The sequence below is a fragment of the Meleagris gallopavo genome, chromosome 12 (assembly GCF_000146605.3).
Source record: "Meleagris gallopavo isolate NT-WF06-2002-E0010 breed Aviagen turkey brand Nicholas breeding stock chromosome 12, Turkey_5.1, whole genome shotgun sequence".
Taxonomy (NCBI): domain Eukaryota; kingdom Metazoa; phylum Chordata; class Aves; order Galliformes; family Phasianidae; genus Meleagris; species Meleagris gallopavo.
Window position 1 is genome coordinate 11,471,794 of NC_015022.2, and position 19,208 is coordinate 11,491,001.

Here is a 19,208-nt window from a genome sequence, read left to right on the forward strand (position 1 = left end):
TGTTAATAGTGGTGTGAACTTGAGATAACTGTGGTTATAATGTGAAGGAGTTGCGAGGGAGCTTAGAGAAGCACAGGCGTGGAACAACTCCAGCGTTTCATACAGTGAATAGAGGGTTTTGTAAAGCTGCGCTCTTTCATTCTAACTTAAAGCATTTTTTTATTGGAGAAATGGAGTTTGTTGTAATCTTAACCCCTGTATCGCTATAATGCAGTGGAATATGCAGCAGTAATAGCAGGGTAGCAAAATCCTAGGCTGCAGCAAGTGTGGATGAGTCCAAATGTAGCAGCCCTGGAAACAGGAAAAAAAAAGGGGGAAAAAAATCTGCTTACCCTTGGAAGACCTCATCTCCACTGCCAAGCCTTAAATGAGGTCTGGGAAGGAGTGGATTCTGGCTCCACCCCTTCCACTCACTCAGATGCATTGCATTCTATGCACCTGAGCTCCCTGGGTGGCCCAGCCTTCCTACCAGGTGCTCTATCACTGGTTCAAGTTGTTACTTAGCATTTCAGCTAAAATCCTCTAACCCTGGGCAAGGCCGTATCTTCCCATCTTCAATCCCCTCTTTTCTCCCCACCCTCATTGCCATGTCTCATCACCATTTGAACAGTACTGTTTGATGTAAGAACCCTGGCTCTGTTCTCACATGACCGCTGCAGGACTTCATCTGAGATATGCTCAGCCATGTTATTGTCTGTGCCAACATACGTGTGTAAACACATGTGCACTACTCATACACACACGTACACGCACATACTGTATACAAACACATGTTTATATACACTCAGACATGCACAGCTGATACATGTACAGCTAAATATGAATATACACATACACCTTGATATGCATGCATCTTATACACACCTTCCTATCTATGTTGTATATACACGTCTTAACCACCCACACCCATGGAAATATGCAATGACTCGGTGCTCTTCGTCTGTTGATGCTTTCTACTGACAGCCTTCTCATTGTCTTGTAGTGTGACAGCTCTGCCCCCACAGCAGCAGGGGTCCTCTCAGTGCCCTTCACATCCCACAGCATCCCCTGCCTCCAGCAACAAGGGGTGTGCTTATAGGGTGGGAGATACGGGGCTGAGAGGACACCAGTACCTCCCTAAGTCGTCACATGGCAAACTAAAGACGTTTGGTTTTGTCTTTGAATGTAACCAAGGAGCAGTGTAGCTCTCTCATATGATGTAACAAGTCCTGGGCTGATGTCCACTTCAGACCTAGCAACACTGCATCACCTGTATCTCCTCAGGAAAGCAAGCTGCTAAGAGCAAAGCTGAGGCACTGGATGCAATGGTCTGGACATTGTTGGCTGCAAAAGGAGCTATTCCAGCAAACGCCAGCTCATCATTACAGATGTACACTGAAGAGGCAAGACACAAAAGTAAAATGAGAAACTTGCATTGAATATTTATTTTGATAAACATTGTGTACTCCAAACAACTACATGTTATTTCAGTTGTAAGCCACAATCTTTTGGAACGAATGTCCCGACAGCTCTTGTCACCACAAAACAGACAGTCAATTCATTACCACATTCTGCGGACATAGAGAGCTTTCAAGTGCAAAGCAGATTATCAGAAAAGCCATATTGCCGACCTCCTTAACAACCTAGCCAATGCTAAACTCCAGTAAGGATGCTTCGTATGTCTGCAATTTAGTTGTCTTAGTGCCATTGTAATAAATAAATAGAAAATATATCTTTTTCATTGGAAAGTCTCTAAGAAAATGTACAAAACACTATACATCTAACCCGAAAAAGGACCAGCTATTTCGGCGACAGGTAAAACAAGCATTTGAACAGAATGCGAAAACAAAAACAAAAAAAACCCCAAACATCCAAACAAACAAACGTCTGAACAAAAAACAGTCAAAAAAAAAAATCACCCTGACAATGGCAACTGGGTAGGCAGAGATGGGAACATTTGCAGTAATAAAACCTTATAAAGAGGATAATTGCAGCTGGTGCAGGGGCTGTTAAATGGACATACAAAGTACAAGCAGCCAGTTAGTTAATTCACTAGTCAAAATGTGCACGTGCAATTTCTACAACAGTCGAAGATCAAAAAGGAATCATATGGCACAAAACTATTGCTGACCGGTGACGGCATCAGGCTAAGCTGTGACTTCAGAGTAACCCACTGACTTCATCCGAGTCACGTCAGTGGGAGTCCTTTGCATTTCACAGGAGTGTCTGCCCCAGTACACTGCTATGATGCTCCATTATCCCTCAGGCTTACAGACTGCAGTGATCCTGTCCTAAGTATTCACAGCATGAGACCCAGCCCTGGTTCCAAACAGGCCCCATGTGACAAGCTTTGCATGACAGAATGAGCTACTTACAAGTGTTCTTCTCTTAATAAGACAAGATTTTCTTAGGAAGAAGTTTTCCTAGAGCCAAGTCTTGTGATTTCACCCTGAGAATTCCAAAAATTGTAAAATCAGAAGCTACAACTCTAGCACAAATGCAGCACTCTTGCAGTAGCTGAGGAAGCCAGGGCATGGTCCTTTGGGCATCTGCACATGTACAGATAGAGGGAGCCTCCAACAACCAGGGAAGCAGTGCTTCACAGAGTGGGGTGTGGAAAACCAGATCCCAAACCAGGTACATTCTGAACCTCGCTTTCCTGCCCATGTCAAGTGCTCATGAAAGAAATGCTCGCACTTTGGTCCATCTCGTGGAAGCGCGTGTACTCCACTGCTACAGGTGCAATTATAGGAAAGAAGATGTGTACATAAACCAGCCTGACACTCTCAGGGACTTTTTTTTCAGTGTATTTCTCGATTTCAGGGATCTGACTCTGTTTCAGCTATCAGAGAATGTCAGGTAAGTGAAGTTTGGCTCACCATGGCTGAACTAAAAAGGGACCTTTTCAAGAAAGAGTTTGCTTTGAGGGTGAAATTCCCCAAACCGTTGTAAGACACCGGGGAAAAAACAAACAAACAAACACCACCATCTCCTAACTAACTTGTCCATCCATTCCAGAAACAGTGCAAATGCCTAAAACCCAAAAACAACTGTGCTGCTCCTTCACTAACAGGCTCCTTTTGAGAAGCAAGGGAAAAGGGAAAGCTTGGGTATAAGATTGAAAAGAACATTTCCAGTTTCAAAACCCAGGAGAGGCTGGAAGGAAATATAGCCTACAGTGCTATCTGACTTTTTCACACAATTGCTTTTCCTTTCAGAGATACTGATCTAAAAAGAAGGGACAGTGCTGACAGAGTTCAGCATCAGTCCTGTTGTGGGATGACCTGCAGCATCATTGCTCTTTCATTCTAGCTAAAAGACAGTATTTTGGATAGTGTGTGTGTAGGGTGGGAGGGGGGGGGAGCAATTTAGTTACTGGAGTTCTAATTAAAACAGAGCAGAATGAAGTAATTATCAGCAGTCAGAATAATTTCTGTAGCAATGTGGGCAGAGAGAGACAAAGAGGGGAAACAAACCCAGATACTGGGAAAATTGACTTTCATATTTACTTTTAAAACTTCTGTCTTAAACCTCCTTATAACAACCACTGCCTCTGCATACGCTTTCATGGCATTTCTGAGCAACAAACAGAAACATCACTGAACATCAGAAGTGCTTAAAATATTTTACAAGACAATGCTTAATTTTCCACCTTCAGGAGATGTCTGTGCAGGAGTCCTGACTCTCACTGTTCTGCCTTCATTGCCAGCCTAATGCTTTGAAGGAAGGGGGAAGCAGGTACACAACATCCAACTAGCATATGGGATATCCAGTCTAATTCTTCAGCTATCTGGTAAGACCTCAAAAGTTTCTACCTCTGCCACCTTCCACTCAGATTTCACATAACTCTTCCAGAAGGTTAAGATACTCATGGCCCAAAGGCCAAGGACTTGGCTGGAGAGCAACGCCCAAGAGACTGACCCAATCTGGAAAGGTAAGTGCTGCTCAACGCATTTGTAGCTGAGAAACACAAGTCTCAGTATTCCCAGCTGAGAACTGGAAATCTTGAACAGGATGCCCTTTTTGGCTGTCTACAATACACCTTCTAGATTGGTCCTGAATATCTATATGGTCGGACTGAAGGGAAAGGGCTGGAAGTGTTGGTGCTGACAGGTCTTTCCTTCTAGACTATGGCTGCTGATTGAAGGAAAACCTACCATTTGAGAAACCTCTATTAAAAGAACTGAAGCTACAGGAGAACCACAGTTTTCTGAACAAGCAGAAGGATGTGGTTGCATCAGTCTCTTCTTGCATACTTGCTTTGCTCCTCTCCCCTCTCTTCCCCAACTATGTGCCACATACATAAAACACAGATCCCAAAGAGCTTGATAAGTTGTCAGAGAAAATTTAAGGTAAAGTCTTGCTGTCCAGTTATATTTCCTAGCATTTAAGTAGTCATTCAAATCCACACTTTCTACCTTAGATTTTCAACCAGGCTTTGAGTTGGCTGGTTACTCCAGGGGGAAAGAAAACTGTTTGGACAAGTTAGAGGTTGGTACAAACAACAATCCTCAGTGGCCTTTAGCCCTAGAGCTCACCTTTCCAGAGACAACACACCATAGGCGTGCTGCTAAAACCAGCAGCTTGCAGATCAGGTCAAACCTTGCTTAGTGACATGAGCGTCAACATCAATGGAAGTCAACTGGCGAAGTGCCGACGATCACAGAACACGCGCTGATCACAGAGGAATGCGTTTCCATCACATGCGGCCACTTTAGCTACTTACAGTAAGATTTCTTTTTCGAACAACAACAACAACAAAACGCTACACTTCTGGAGCACACTGTAATGTGCCTGTCATGAACAGTCAGTAGTCCATCCCAGTGGGGCAGTGCTGGCAGCCAGAAGGCAAAGCTTTGCGTCCTCATAACTTCATTTTCTTCACCACAGGAATTGGCAGTGCTTGGTAGATTTTAGCTGAGTCCTCGTTAGTGACCAGCTTCACCCAGACAGGACGGAAGCTGCCTTTGAATCCAACAAAAGCCATTTTTTCTGCAAATCAGAGCAGATAGATTAGAAGTGTATCAGGGCTGCAAACAGAGACACCCACATACACCCAGACTGCTGGACCAATGCAGGTGGTCAGGAGCACAAATGTGCATATAAATGTTGCTGATAATGCATTACCGAGGTATTAAAGAAATATTTTCCATATCAGGTTTAATTAAAATTGTATACATAACTTCTGTGCTTCCATTAATTAACAGTAGCCACTGTGAGATACAGAGCAGAGAAGAAAGAGACCAGGAAACCCCCTTCAGAGCCGACAGTTGAAGGCATTGTTGTTTGCTTGTTTGCATATGCTCAGGAAAAAAAGGTTTGCAGTTAGAGCTGACCAGAGCTATATGCATGGAAGAATTATATACCAGTGCAGTATGTGATGCTTTATAATCAAGACACTTGATTGCTGCAGTAAATCTACTGCACTTAACGCTGCAGTAGATACAACCTTTCCCAGTAAGCAAATGTCTTCTCCCAGGATGTCTGAGCACATGCTGATAGGATAGGCAAGGTGAAGTTTAGGAGCCCAGAAAAGGTGCCTCTATGGGAACCACATAGGGAAATAATCAAAAGTTTTTTAGAACTGTGTTTTTTAGAAGCTGATACCTTTTAAACTAAAATCTTTTTCAGCTCCAAGTTTCTCCAGTACTTTAGTCCATGGTCCTCTTGAAATGAATCTTCCTTTAGATGTCACCAGCACTATAGAGCTGAAGGAAACAAAAAGTCATTTATAAAGAGGTGAGGAGTTAGGAACCATTCCTTGCTTTTCTGGCTGGAGCTCTGGTAACCCCTGTCTGTGCAACCCCAAGTCACCTACGAGCTGCAATGCTTTCTGCTTTAATGGCTTTTGCCAATGCTGACAACAAAACCTATTAGGAAGCAGACAGAATTCCTCTTTTTTTTTTTTTTTTTTTTTTTTAGTTATTACTGGAAGTTTTGCTATGACATTTAGTAGAGCTGGGATGCCATTCTTGCATATCTGTGAGGCAGAATAATTGAACACCTGCCTAGATGAAATAATTTCATTCCATCTTGCAGGTTTCCATGACTGAAGCTTGTCTGACTCAACTGGCATTTGCAGTGCTGCAAAACAAGAGCCTTGTTGGGCCTGCTTTCGGCATCACAGTGGACACAAGTTGCTAAAATTAATTTTGCAGCAGTGCCTGCAGAGCTCCAACCCTGAACTGAGTGCTGCAGTTAGACCCAAACAGCTGCACTTTATATGGAACTGTTCAGGGGAAAACAGCACTGGGTGGTGGCAAAAGAGAAGTAAAAGAATTATGATCCATTGGGTTTCCTCCTATAGAAAACCTGATGTGTTAAATAATCCATGGGTTGCACTGCTGGGCTGCTTTGTGAATGCTCTTTTTTCTACTTTCAGTTCAGTAAAATCTTTAATTTCTATTAGGTGTCTTCTTTAAAATAAGTCCAGTTAATGTTTTGTTTTCTTACTCCTGGGGAACTTAGCAAAAATTGATTTTTTGGTTAAAAAAAATGGAATTTGGCCTGAAGAGAATTGCTCAGATGAACTGAAAGACTTATTGCTAGAAGCACCTCCTCTCACATCCACAAAGCTATACACCTATTTAAAAGCTTTTTGAACAGTATCTTGATGAGAGGCTGGCAAGACATTCTGGACTCTGTGCTGCAGAGGGCAGAGAGCTGTCCTGTCCCTCCAACTGCATGGTGCCCACCTGCAGTTGGATGGCACCTCGTGCAGCAAAAGGATTAAAGGAGTTTCAGGGTCATAGCTGAAGTCTTTGCCTGATGGGATTGGAAAGGCCGGCAGGGGGAGGGCTGGGAAAGCTTTTGGTTAAAAGAGAAGAATGTTTTGAGTTTTCAGCCCTGGCAAAGACACACAGCTGAGTGATACCCGAGGTGCTGGCTGTTTTGCATACAGTTCCAGTCCTAATTCTAACCCTAATCCTAATTCCAATCCTAATCCAGTTCTAACACTCATCAAGATGAAACAGTGAGGCTCAGCTTGACTTAAATGCACCTAAAGCCTAATTACAACTCATCCTCTAAAGTAAGAAAGAACCCAAGCAGCAGGCTTTAGACAGGTTTACAATTGCACTTTTTAGCAAAGAACGATGGGTCCTTTTTTCTTTGTTTAACGAAAGAAAAGTGAGTAACTAGCACGCTTTTCTGCAGTAACCACTTGACGTGTTTTTTGCAACCTTTAGAATTTAAAACATTTTTTGTGTTGACAAGCGTGGTACCATGATAAAACTTCCTTCAAGTCTGTAGAATAAATCCTAGAATAGCCAACCCTATCAATCTGCCCACCAGGTGGCTCATCAGCAAAGCAATCACATTTGTATCAAATGTTATGTTGTGGTTTTCAAATCAAAACAGATTTCATAGCAAGGAAAGGTATTCATTTCCCACAGCACTCCACAAACCACTGTAGGAACAACCACTTTGGATAAAGGACTTCTGATGCTGTTTCCTTCACTATTCCAGCAAACAAACCCACCGTTCTCCCGTATGCAAGAACATCTGGTGGGTAATCAGCACCCACCTGAAAAACTCTGCATTTCTGGGTGCCCATACTTTAAAAAATGAAGCAGAGACCTTAAGTTTGGGTAGGGGACAGATGCAAAGATTTTATTAGCAGGATTTTCTGCTATTTGAGAAACTGTGCAGGCAGTAGGAAAATGTAAACTGTACACATCTGTACCAATATGTGCTTTAGTTTATTTCTGAACTTAAGCCTTCTGTTATCTCTAACCCACAGCATCAGTGTGGATCTGCAGTTTATTAATCAAATGTAGCTTACTGGAGACTCAATCAGTTCCTAAATCACACACTGCACCCTCAGCTGCCTGCATGTCCTGCTCACATTTGGACTCAAAGTCAGCAGGTACAAAAGCACACTGTTAGCTCAGTCAGTCTGATCCATGATAGGTGACCAAAACCACAAAAAGATGTGTTGTACAGCATTCTTATATGCTATGCCTTACCAGCACCAAATTACTCACTGATTTCTGATGTTGTTGACATAGTTTTCTATCTGCGCTGGGATTCCTTGTAGAATTGAGTTTTTGAATGTTACTCGATCAACTACTTTCCCATGATGTCCATCAATCACTATCAGCTGAATACCCTCTTCGGTGAGGAAATACCTTACACCATCAACCTGTGGGAGGGGGGAAGGAACATTATCAGTTTATTGAAGAAACACAAATGCAAAATAATCATCTCTAAGAAGCACTAATAGCTTTGAATTAGGGGACTGCTTATTACACCAAAGGGCAGAATTCCAGATCTCTGAGGCCAAGCTGACCTGCTTTTTTTAATTATTTTTTGTAAAATTCAAAGGAAAAGTGACTCAACTCTTTTGTCCCATAAAGTTTACTGAGAAGACCCATTTACCTCGATGTATGCATAGTCATCCTTCAGGTGGAAGTACTGTTTCTTATAAGTTTCTATTTTCACTTCTAGTAGGTGGTCCTTTGTTTTCTGTTCCGAAAAAAAGAGAGAAAAAAAGAGTTTTTAATGTGGGTGTCCATTACCTGAGTGCTGCATCTTCAGTAAACATTTTAAACTACAAAATTCAGTCAAGACGACAGCTTCATAATGAGCTGTGACTTGTCAAAATTGCATTCCTAATGAGACCGGGCACAATGGCAACCTCTCTGCTCATCCTGTCCACATCTAAATTGTTTCACCAAATGGCTGACTGTGATTCTCACTTCGTGGTGCTTATACACAGTTCTCTGAGGCTTTGCTATGATTTCCTGCTTCAAGGGTGATGAGATAAATATCCTTCTTCCCCTCAGATTCAGACTGGACAGAATATAGGACACACAGCGTTGTGCAGAATCCTATATACAAAGGAGACACTCAGCTGCTCAATCTGCTGTCTACTGCTGTTGTCCTGTATATCTTGGAGGAGTGGGAGGCCAAGAAAGACAACTTGCATCTCTCCAGCATCACATTCCCTGGACCAAGCTCTCTTCCAGCTCACCACTATTTATCCTATGCTTTTAAGCACAGCACTTCCCAACAGAGACTCAAAAGACTGGACATTTAACTTCAGCTGAAGTCCTGAACTGCTTGAAGACCTTCATACTTGGCACTTGCAAGAATCTGTTTCGTACAATTTCTCATGTCTGATCCATTTCATAAAAACAGGCATGAAATATACTGAATCCATTACAAAGTCTTTTCATTAGTAGAGGAACAATATGTGCTAGAATAACAGATAATTTTGTCATAGGAAATCAACTACTTTACCAGCTGTACAGTAGATAGCTTCTTAGGCATTGGCACTTCTACTACAGGCGTCTCAATGTACTTGGGATAAGCCATGGCTTGACAGTCACTGACACCAGCAGTCTTCGGAATCATAGCTTTGATCCTTACTCGTTCACAGCCTTTGACAGAGCAGAAAGCAAATTTCTCCTTCTCATTTTGAGCTTTAAGTTTCAGAAACAGCAGCCTGTACGTAAGGGAGAAAAGTGAAGAGCATCCTTGAGTTCAATGCAAAAAGTGACTAAGGTTCAGTGGACTACTTCCTAATACTTTGCAATAACGTGTGGAAAACCCTCTGTGCTGGTTTCAAGAGTTTATAACAATAAACATGTTACATACATTTAAAAGGATGTCTGCATCTCAAAAATGTTTTGGGAAAGTCAGGAAACCTAGGAGAGGTCAGCTGACATCTGAACTGCCTTAGAGCTCTATTTTATAATGTCCATTTACACAGAAATACATAGTTTGTATTTCAGATCTCTTTCTTTAGGTCTCTTTCACATTTTCTTAGTTCTGTAAAAGAAAACAACAGTCTTTGCATTCTTTGTTATTGTGCCTCCCTGTCTTAGGTCTTATAAATGGTTGCTGTTCAAAACAAAAAAGGTTGGGTGTATCTCCAGTTCACTACTATGGTCTGCACTTTTTTTTTCTTCCTAATTTGTATTCACTTAGCAAAGCATTTCCCAGAGGAACTGGCAGGACAGCACAGCATGGTCTGCAAATGACTGGCAGCCATGGGAGTCATAAGAAAATTAAAGGCTGGTCACATTCCCAGAAAGAATTTCTGGTTTTGCTGTGATCCCAACTGATGGCATTCGCCAAACAGCTCAGAATTCCAGCAGCTTTCTCAAAAGGGTGTCCAAATCATCAAGGGCCATTTCCTTACCCAGTGTCCTCATCCCAGTAGTAGTAGCCTTTGCTAGGATATCTGTACTCCAGTTTCTCCATTTGAGATACTCTATAGAAGGTTCCAGTTTTGATTGTTTTCTTCAAGAGACGATTGTGGATGTCTGAGAGAATGGAAAATGTCGTCCCTTTAGGATAACAAAACCCTACTTGGATCCAGTCGTTCCTGAAATAGCAAAGACTCAGGTTGTAACAAGTCAATGCATTACTATTATTTTCCTGTGCATGTTAAAAGCCAAACTAAATAATTCACTCCAAAATTCACTTATTCTTTTCCTGGCCAGTTAACATTTTAATGGCTGGGGATCAATCGATGCAATGTAAATTAGACATAACCTCTATGGGGTGGTTAAGCAACAGGGGTCAGATCTGCTCCTGACTTCTACACCTCTGACTTCTATGCACCAGGAATGAATTATCTAGGCTTCTAAAAATGAACTGTGTTATCTTTCAGGGCTTCCCCAAGGAGCAAACAGGAATCTGAGATGTCAAATGAAAAGATGGTGAACTCAAAGGAGTTCCTGGAACAATTATGTTAATTCTAGAAGAGTTCACACAGCAATGACCTCACCCGTTAAAAATGTGCAGTTACATTATTGAGCTGGAATGTTGGAATTCAGTTGGATCACTCACTTGTTGAAGTTGATGAGCCATATGGTCAGCTCTTCAGGGGCTGTCTTGTCCCAGTGAATGGTGTAGCCTTTCCTCAGAGTTATAACTGGCTGATATTGCTGGTAATGAGTGCTTTTGCTCAAAGCCCCTTCCAAGTAGAGTGGGTGATTGTGGTAGTCATTTTTTATTATTTTCATTTTGAGATTGGCTGGCTTGTAGGCTTGGATGTATATCTGGATGAAAAAAGATCATCAAGTGGTTAATGAATTACAGTAAAACATTAGAGGTTCAGCTACTCTACAGCTGTGAACTTGTGTGAGGTCAGTCACTTCAACAGTGACCTGTACACCATACACTTAAAACGTACATTCCGTTTCTTCAGCTTCTTTCTTTTTTTAAAAAAATAGACTGTTTTGGTGTTTTTTTTAATAAAAAATTAAAAATGGAGAAATATGAAGATCATTTCCTTATTTAAGTATTTCAGTTAAGGCCCCAGATAGGCCTACAGTAGAGCTGAAGTATTAATGGAAAACATTAATACTGTGGGACATCTGACTTGTGTTAAACAAGGACCCTTCTGTCTGGATTTGAGAAGGAAAACCAGCCCAGTGGTTACAGCTTGACTTTAGTGGCACTACGCTGAAAAAGCAACACTCCCAACACTCTCTAAGAACAAAAAAAAAAACAGAGAAAAACAAGGACTCTCTCCAGACAGCAGGGTGAGAGCTCACATGGTGGGAAGAATGGTTTGGTGGTTACTCAACAGGATGATGAAAGACCATGAGAGCTGAAGTCTAATTTTGACTCCTCAGCACACTTACCATAGTACTGTGGGCAGCACTTCCCTCCTTGAAGTGAGAGGAAATAACCCTTCCTTACCCAGTAGCTGGTAGATTTATGAATATTAATCTGCTAGTGCTTGTGGGGTAAAAGCTGCTTCAGCTCAAAGTGTCCAAATCAAAGCACAAGATCTTTGTATTCAAAACCTCCTGCGCACACACGCAGTTAAACCCTGAGCACTCTGTAGAAAGCACATTTCTAGAAGTCATGCTTTACAATGCCAAGATAATTAAAGTGATGATGATACATCAAATTAAGCAGCTTTACCTGTGCGTAGTGTCCACTGCAGATAGAACCCCTCCAGTCAGGCACATCAATGCAGTCTGGGTGTTTGATTAACCAGTTATCTTCTTTTATCAGGTAAGAGCCTGGATATTCAGACACAGAACCATCTACATCATGAAAAACAGATGTTTTATCACCATCCATATCCAGATCATTGAACCAGGGTCCAGGTTCTCCAAAGAAGACCCTTGAGGTAATCTAAACAAAATAGTGAGACACATTCATGTCACCAGAAAGGAATTAATCACTTTCAGTACAAAGCAAAGGACAGCTGTGGTCACTGAAATGGTTCAACAGACCAGAAAGATTGTTGGCTCTGGGGGCAAACTAATATATGATGAAATCAGCGTATGCACTAATATCATCATTCTTCAAACAGCCATGGATTTTTGGCTGCTCAGCAGGACACACTGCAGGCCTGATGTTCAATGGCACTGAAGCTCCATGCCTCCAGATGAAGTTTGGAGTGGCAGGTGTTCCGAGAGAACATTTACATGTTAATAGAACTATTAACTTCTGAAACGGAGCACCCACAGATGAAAGCATCAAAATCATTTTTAATTGAGTTGGTCTTGTTAGTTGGCAGAAACATCAGTGCCATTTGGTGCAGGACTGTTAGCTTTTCCTCTCCTTTACCTGCACGCTGCCTCTTCGTTAAGCCTGAAGTTAGTGTAGAGCTGGGTCATGCTCCTTAAAGGTGTGTCTGATTTGTCAGACAGAGCAGACACAGATTTTTCTGTTGACCTCAGTGGAAAGGCTAAAACAACTAGAATTGCAGCTGTAGCAACGAGAAGGTTTGTTTTAAAATTCTGGAGGAAGGTTCAGGAGACAGAGAAATTTCACTAAGGCCACTTCACTCATTGTCTGCTAATATATTTTTAAGGTTCCAAAGCCACATAAAGTCATACTGATGCTGGGAAAAGTCAGCGACCTCCTTTGGGGAATGACTGCTCAGGCAACTTCTGACTGGTATTTTTATCCAGCATAAATAAATGTCATGTCACCAGCCTGCTTGGTGCGACATAAGAGGGTGACAGATCAACACTTTTAGGGGAATTTTGCCTTTCCCATCCTATTTGGCACAAGGACCACCAACCAGTCAGCACTTTTCCTCACATCTGAGCAAGTCTGCTAACTTTCTGAAAGTTAAGCAACCCAAATAACTTTACTCCCAACCACTTTATTTATTTGTTTGTCATGTTTGGCAGTTGGATTTAACAGCTGCTAGAGGTGAACATTAGCAATGAGTTCGCTCATATTTGTGCAAGCAAACACAGAAATAACTCTAAAAGCACAGACCCCCAGATGAGGTTCAGAGCAGCACCCAGAAGTTCATATTGTAACTCAGCATTTGTCAGCCTCTTTTTGGCTGGGTTCTGCTCTCATTTATGTCTGCAGAACTGGAGTCCATGTGCAGATTCTTCTCTCTATTTTAACAGTTTCTGACCCACACAAGAATGGAAGTGATTTTCACTTGATGCCACTATTTTTTTTTTATACTTCTGGTTTGCTGCAAACCAGATTTGCTTATTATTTCATCTATCCTACTTTCTCAGCTGCCATTCTCTTTGCTTCTGGCAAAGACAACGGGCAGCTCTTGCAGAACTTCTGTTTTCTCCGTTACACCCTTTTTGCCCATAAACCCACTTCCAAGCCAACTGACAGGCCTTGCTGGGAAGGATAACTCACAGGGACCTCTTCAAAATGAATGTCAGTGACGTTGTTGTTTGGGCAGCTCTGCCAGGCATTGTTGAGCCTGAAGGCCAAGGCACTCGTGTGCCGACCGTCCAGGGCAGCAAATTTGCGGAAGGTGCAGTTCTGGACATTGATTGGGCCATCGTAGAACTGAATTCCTCGAATGGGAAAATTCCTAAAACACATTGGAAAGAGACAGAGAAACACAATCATGACATAGGCATGAGGTTGACAATGTGTTCTGGACGTGGACAGTCCTGATTCTCAGCTGCTGTCTTTTTTTTTTTTTTACTTGCTCCTGAGTTAGTGTTTTGGAAGAGAAGGGATTTCCCTGCCTTTTAGGTCTGTGAAGTCTTCTTAACTTTGCAAGTTCATCTCAAGTTCTCTCATGTCTGAGACTGATCGTGTTTATTTAGTCTGCACTCCTCAAGGGAAGGAACTTAGAGCAATGCTAAGGCACTGACCTAGAAATGAATAAATTCATGCCGGCCATCACAAATGAGTTCTGCAGCAGCGAAACCTGAAACTCCTCAGGTCAGCACAACTCCTTGGGAAAGTACCAGCACATCTTTCTCCAACTCGAGGAGAAACAGTGCAACTCAAATGCAGTAAAAATGAATTTGAAAACAAGGAAAGATCTCACCAATCAGGTTGAAAACAATTGAGGGAGCACAAACTTGTGAAACCTTATTAAAATAGAGCCTTTCCTGATAGAAGCTGCAAGGTAAAGATGACAGTATTTTAACATTAAGTGAATGTGATGTTTAAACTCCTGAAGAGGAGAAGATATTTCATATTTCACTTATAGTAAACCAGTTTGATCCCTTGCTCGTATGAATGGTGGCAAGTTCACAGTTCTGCCATTGTGAGTTTCAGCACTCAACACTAACAATGATATATGCCCATTTATTTAAGTGGAAAGGACATTTAGGAGAGTCCTAGGCTTTTCATTATCACTATAAAAACCTATTGCATCACTACCAAAAAACAAAGCTGAGACACATAACGTGGCAGAAAAACATCAGCTGAGCTGTTTGGTCACCACAGAGCTACCATTAGGATAACTATGCTTTCAGGAACAACAGCAAAACATTACTTCACATGCAAATCGATCTGTAGAACTAAAGAAGAGACCACACACAAAGTTCTCTGGATGTTTTGAAACTACTTAATGAAGGAATCAAATTCCTGTAGCGCAGCTGTAATAGTGTAGTGCTGAGCTCTGTAACTACATCTGGGCAAGGACTTTGGGATTGAGAGGCGTGGAACCAAAATCCTTTGTGTGCAAGTTACAAAATCAAACTGTGCTGAAGAAACCACTCTGTGCTGGAGCTGGTATTGAGAGTGGAAACAGTGAGTGTGATGATGTACTGAGCTGAACTTACGGGCCGATGGGCAGGGTCCTGCCTCTGTGATCCAGGCCTCCAGGTCCCCAGATCTCATTGTCCATTGTCTCAGTGCCCAGGTTTCCACTCTCACCAACAAACAAGCTGTTCTTGATTTCTTGCTTTGACCCATCATCGTGAGGGAAGGTCCCACCGCTAGAAAGGAAAGGGCTAGAAGTGAAAGGCTGCTCACACCATCTCCGTGCCCCAGGCTGAGCACCAGCTGTGTGACACTTACCTTGCCAGGGTCAGCCCAATGCCGTTGTCTGCAAATCTGCCAAGAGAAGAGAGGTGCGTCAGAAGGGTTTTATTTGTTTAGTCATGTCAACGTACAACCATTGAGGTAGAGGGCAGATGGGCTTAGTTACCAAACAGTAGTCATGGGAGAACTCAAGATTTTTCATGTTTGTTCCTGTTTGGGAGAATTTTTTTTGGTACATCATGTAGTACACATGGGTCACATGAAGCAGTAGACATGAAGCTGATTGCTCCAAGTGGGAATTATGGCTGTGACTGCTGGCCGTTATTTACTTGTCTGATAATGCTCTTCCCCTGTATCTAATGACCATGCTCTTTTCACTGTTAGGTAAAAAAATCAACGTTTATCTCTCCCTTCAAATAGTTTTTATTATTTAATAATATTTTGCCTTACACTCTCCTCTGTGCTTCCCTGTGTTTGTGCCTCACACGCTGCTTTCATGACATAACTCTACAAGGGGAAATGTTATAAAAGCAGCTTTGCTTCTCTTTCACTAACAGGAAGACAGAGACCAGGCCTTCCTTATTAAAAACGAAAAATGGCAATGTTCTCTAATTTTGCTGACATTCTAAAGCTTTTAGATATGATGACAACTTCTGATCCAGGCCTCCAGCTTACAGGGAGGCTATGAGTAATACAATAGTTTGAGTTAGTATCTTGATGGTATTTACACCAGTATATAAACGCCTCTATCACCCATCTCTCCCATACATTAAAGCCACCAGTGCAGAGCCGAGTAAAACCCAGCTCTGCCTTGTCCTGCTCCTGTCTCTAGGTGGCAGTCCATGACACAGCATCGCCTTCCCTTTAATATCTGCGGCCCCATAAAACGTACACTGCATGCCGTATCAACATTTGTTTTGTTAATGCAATACATAAGTCTTACTGTAGCAACAGAAACGGAAATTACTGTGGCCATAAAGACAATTATGGTTTACAAGCCGCTTCCTTGAATTCTGATACACCCATAAGATCACTACTGGAAGCTCATAAAGCAAGGTAATTCACTCAGAACATGGTATCCTCTGTCTGTGGCACTCAACAACACAAACTTTACATGACATGCAAGAGATCTGCAAATACATCTTGTTGGTCACGGTGTGCCTGAGGTATCCCTGGCTCCTAAGCTCCCAGGAAGCACAGACAGGAGGCTCAGCATCACCTTTCAGAGTGTTCTGCCACAATCTTGTTCTCACCAATCTGACAGGTTGCCAGAGCCAGCCCACAAGGTTTGGGTCACTGTGAGGTAAGGCAGCCCTGCCAGCAATTGGACACCAGATAATGCTGAGGCAGATACCCGTGGCACGGTTATCACAATATGCCTTGTAAAGTAGCTTTTTCCTTTTTCTCCTTTCTTCTTTGTGGTTGATATCAAGAACCTGGCTCAGCAGAAGAAAATGCAGATGATCATCTGTTTTCCACTGCAAAAGAAATATCTGTTCTGACCAGCGCAGGAAATGGCCCTGAAAGAGCACAAGACACACGTGCCCAGTTTCTCTGCCGTGCTGCTGTGATGCATAGTTTCATGTCTGCCCCACTACCAGCTTATTCAGCATAACGGCCAACCACATAAAGCTGATCTGTTACCAGGCTCGGCCAGGGGAGGTGGTGGATTTTGCTGCTCTCTTTCTGAAGCACCTCATTTTTCATGTAAAAAAAGGTGCTGTTATTTGCATTGGTGCATGTGTGTTTGCACATTATCATTTTGAATGCCGGTCAGAATCACACACACACAAAAAAAACCCCCAACAACCTCAGAGATCTTCAGTTCAAACAAAAACAGGTTTTCTTTGTGTAAAATAATGCCTGGGTTTACGTAATTAATGTTTCATCTTTATTTCAATCTTGGCCATACGAAAGGTGCAAAGCGGTATAAATAGTCTGAACCACAGCTATGCTCGCCATAAACACCGGGCTGAACTCTGAGAGTTGAAATAAGGCAAAACTCACTGGCAGTTGTCCAGCCACACATCTCCGCCCCGCAGCCAGGCCCCGTGATCCTGGTTCTTGTAGGCAATAAAGCGCTCAATTATTGCAGGTTCCCTGGGCTTCAAAGGATCAGCGTCTTTGTGTGGGCTGTATCTGCAACCAGAAGGAGAGAGAAGGAACGTTGGCAAGGGAAGGCAGCCTTGCTCGGTCTACAGCCCTGCTAAACATCTGGTTTCTGCTAGCTGAGAGCGGCTCTGGGACAACAGTCCACCCAAGCAGTGTGTCTAGGCAAGCAGTGGTGGCCAGAGTCCTCTGCCAAGGGACAGCTGGTCCAGGCGAGGCTGTTGTAAAGACCTGCTCCAAGTTTCCTTTCACCTCGCCATTATTGTATGGCTGATATATTGCTGAAAGCATGGAAAGTTTATTATTGCTCCCAAAAGTCGGAGATATTTTTTAATCCTTTACTGTTCATAGAATGGCTTAGGTCGGAGGGGACCTTACAGCCCACTCAGCCCCAACCCCCTGCCGTGGGCTGGTTGCCATCCACCAGCTCAGGCTGCTCAGGGCCCCACACAACTTGGCCTTGGACACCTCCAGGGATGGGGCACCCACTGCCCAGCTCTGGGCAGCTGGGCCAGTGCCTCACCATTCTCTGAGTAAAGAATTTCCTCCCAGCATCTAATCTAAATTTTCCCTCTGTCAGTTTGAAACCATTCCCCCTTGTCCTATCACTATCAGATTGTGTAAAAATTTGGTCCTTCTCCTGTTTATACGCTCCCTTCATGTACTGGAAGGCCACAATGAGGTCTCCCCAGAGCCTCCTCTTCTCCAAGCTGAACAAGCCCAACTCCCTCAATCTTTCTTCACAGAAGACGTGCTCCTGCCCTTTAGCACACTCTTGTTTAGCTAAATACTCTTTTCTCCCCTGTTTTGAGCATCCTTCCTCCTAACCTTTAGGAGGCTACGTTGTGGCAATGAGAATTCTTCCTCCTTGTTAAAAGGAACTAAAGTATCTTGGAGAGAGGCTGAGAGCAGCTCCTCTGCTATTCCCACCACACATTGCTCAGGACAAATAAAAGATTTTCTAGCTCTGAAGTTCTCAGTGATGATGAAATACTGGCCTGAGACAAGGAAAAAGCAGACACAAGTGGAAGCTGCAGCAAAATGTGACCTCTGCTGCCCTTCTGCCTCCACTCAGGCAAGAGCATCCAAGCAAGGATTTGGCGCTGCTGAGCTTGGCTGCCATTCACCCAGGATCTTTCCCTTTTGCTGCTGAAGGAGCATCTCCCATCAGCTCGGCACAGCTTAGAGAACCTGACAGCTGAGCATTCAACTCAGTGCCAGCAGCGGATGGTCCAGAGATTAAAATTCATGCCTCACCAATGGGTAGCGAGACCAAGCTGTCAAATTGCTAACAGATATTCAATAGCTCTTGCTCTGCTTAATAAGCCATCATATCAATCTAAATCTGAGCATCGGGCTGATAGGGTTCCAGTAAATGAATATTACTTTGGCAGCTTCATCACTACGAATTTGCTTTCAGAGAGAGATTTAGTATCAGCCCTTGTGAATTCCCTAGACATGGTTAAATACAGATATTTTGAGATAGATTTCCAGTTTCATTCACATCCATGTGAATATCTGGAATAACACTACAGGGTACAGTCTTTTGCCCAGATACTTAATGCTGTAACTGAATGCAGAATAATCTCTCCAGCTTTGTAACTGCCCAGCCTATGTCCAAGACTGCCCTGGCCAGTGTAGCTATAATCACTTAATCAGTCTTTCAGTCTCAACAAGTGAAAAGTGGAAAGCAGTACAAATAATCTGAGCTGCAGCCCGTACTGCTGGGTAATCACCAAGCACAAGCATGACTGCATATTGAATTTCTTGGCTTCCAGGGGTCATTCCTCCCTTGTAGGGCAAGGGACAAATTGCCTTTTGTAATCCCTTACTGTGCCTGTGGCAACCAGCAGTTTCCCAAGGCACGCGTTCAGCTATCTGGAGAAGCAGCATCAGGTTCTCAAGAGAATTTAGAGGTATTTGCAGAGAAGGCT

General features: G+C 42.8%; 1 protein-coding gene across 2 annotated transcripts in view; it reads right to left on the reverse strand.

Moving 5' to 3' along the window:
- Window positions 1-1,396: 1,396 nt before the first annotated feature.
- The window catches only part of CEMIP (cell migration inducing hyaluronidase 1), a 61,875-nt gene continuing 44,063 nt past the window's right edge, over window positions 1,397-19,208 (reverse strand). For both annotated transcript variants that reach the window (XM_010717463.3, XM_010717462.2), the window contains exons 18-29: window positions 17,173-17,304; window positions 15,202-15,237; window positions 14,964-15,119; window positions 13,573-13,753; window positions 11,866-12,081; window positions 10,780-10,991; window positions 10,127-10,312; window positions 9,223-9,427; window positions 8,359-8,445; window positions 7,965-8,122; window positions 5,587-5,687; window positions 1,397-4,971 (exon numbers count right to left, since the gene is read on the reverse strand). In XM_010717463.3, coding sequence (XP_010715765.1) covers window positions 4,844-4,971; window positions 5,587-5,687; window positions 7,965-8,122; window positions 8,359-8,445; window positions 9,223-9,427; window positions 10,127-10,312; window positions 10,780-10,991; window positions 11,866-12,081; window positions 13,573-13,753; window positions 14,964-15,119; window positions 15,202-15,237; window positions 17,173-17,304 — 1,798 coding nt within the window. In that variant the 3' untranslated portion in view covers window positions 1,397-4,843. The remainder of the gene's footprint in view (window positions 4,972-5,586; window positions 5,688-7,964; window positions 8,123-8,358; window positions 8,446-9,222; window positions 9,428-10,126; window positions 10,313-10,779; window positions 10,992-11,865; window positions 12,082-13,572; window positions 13,754-14,963; window positions 15,120-15,201; window positions 15,238-17,172; window positions 17,305-19,208) is intronic.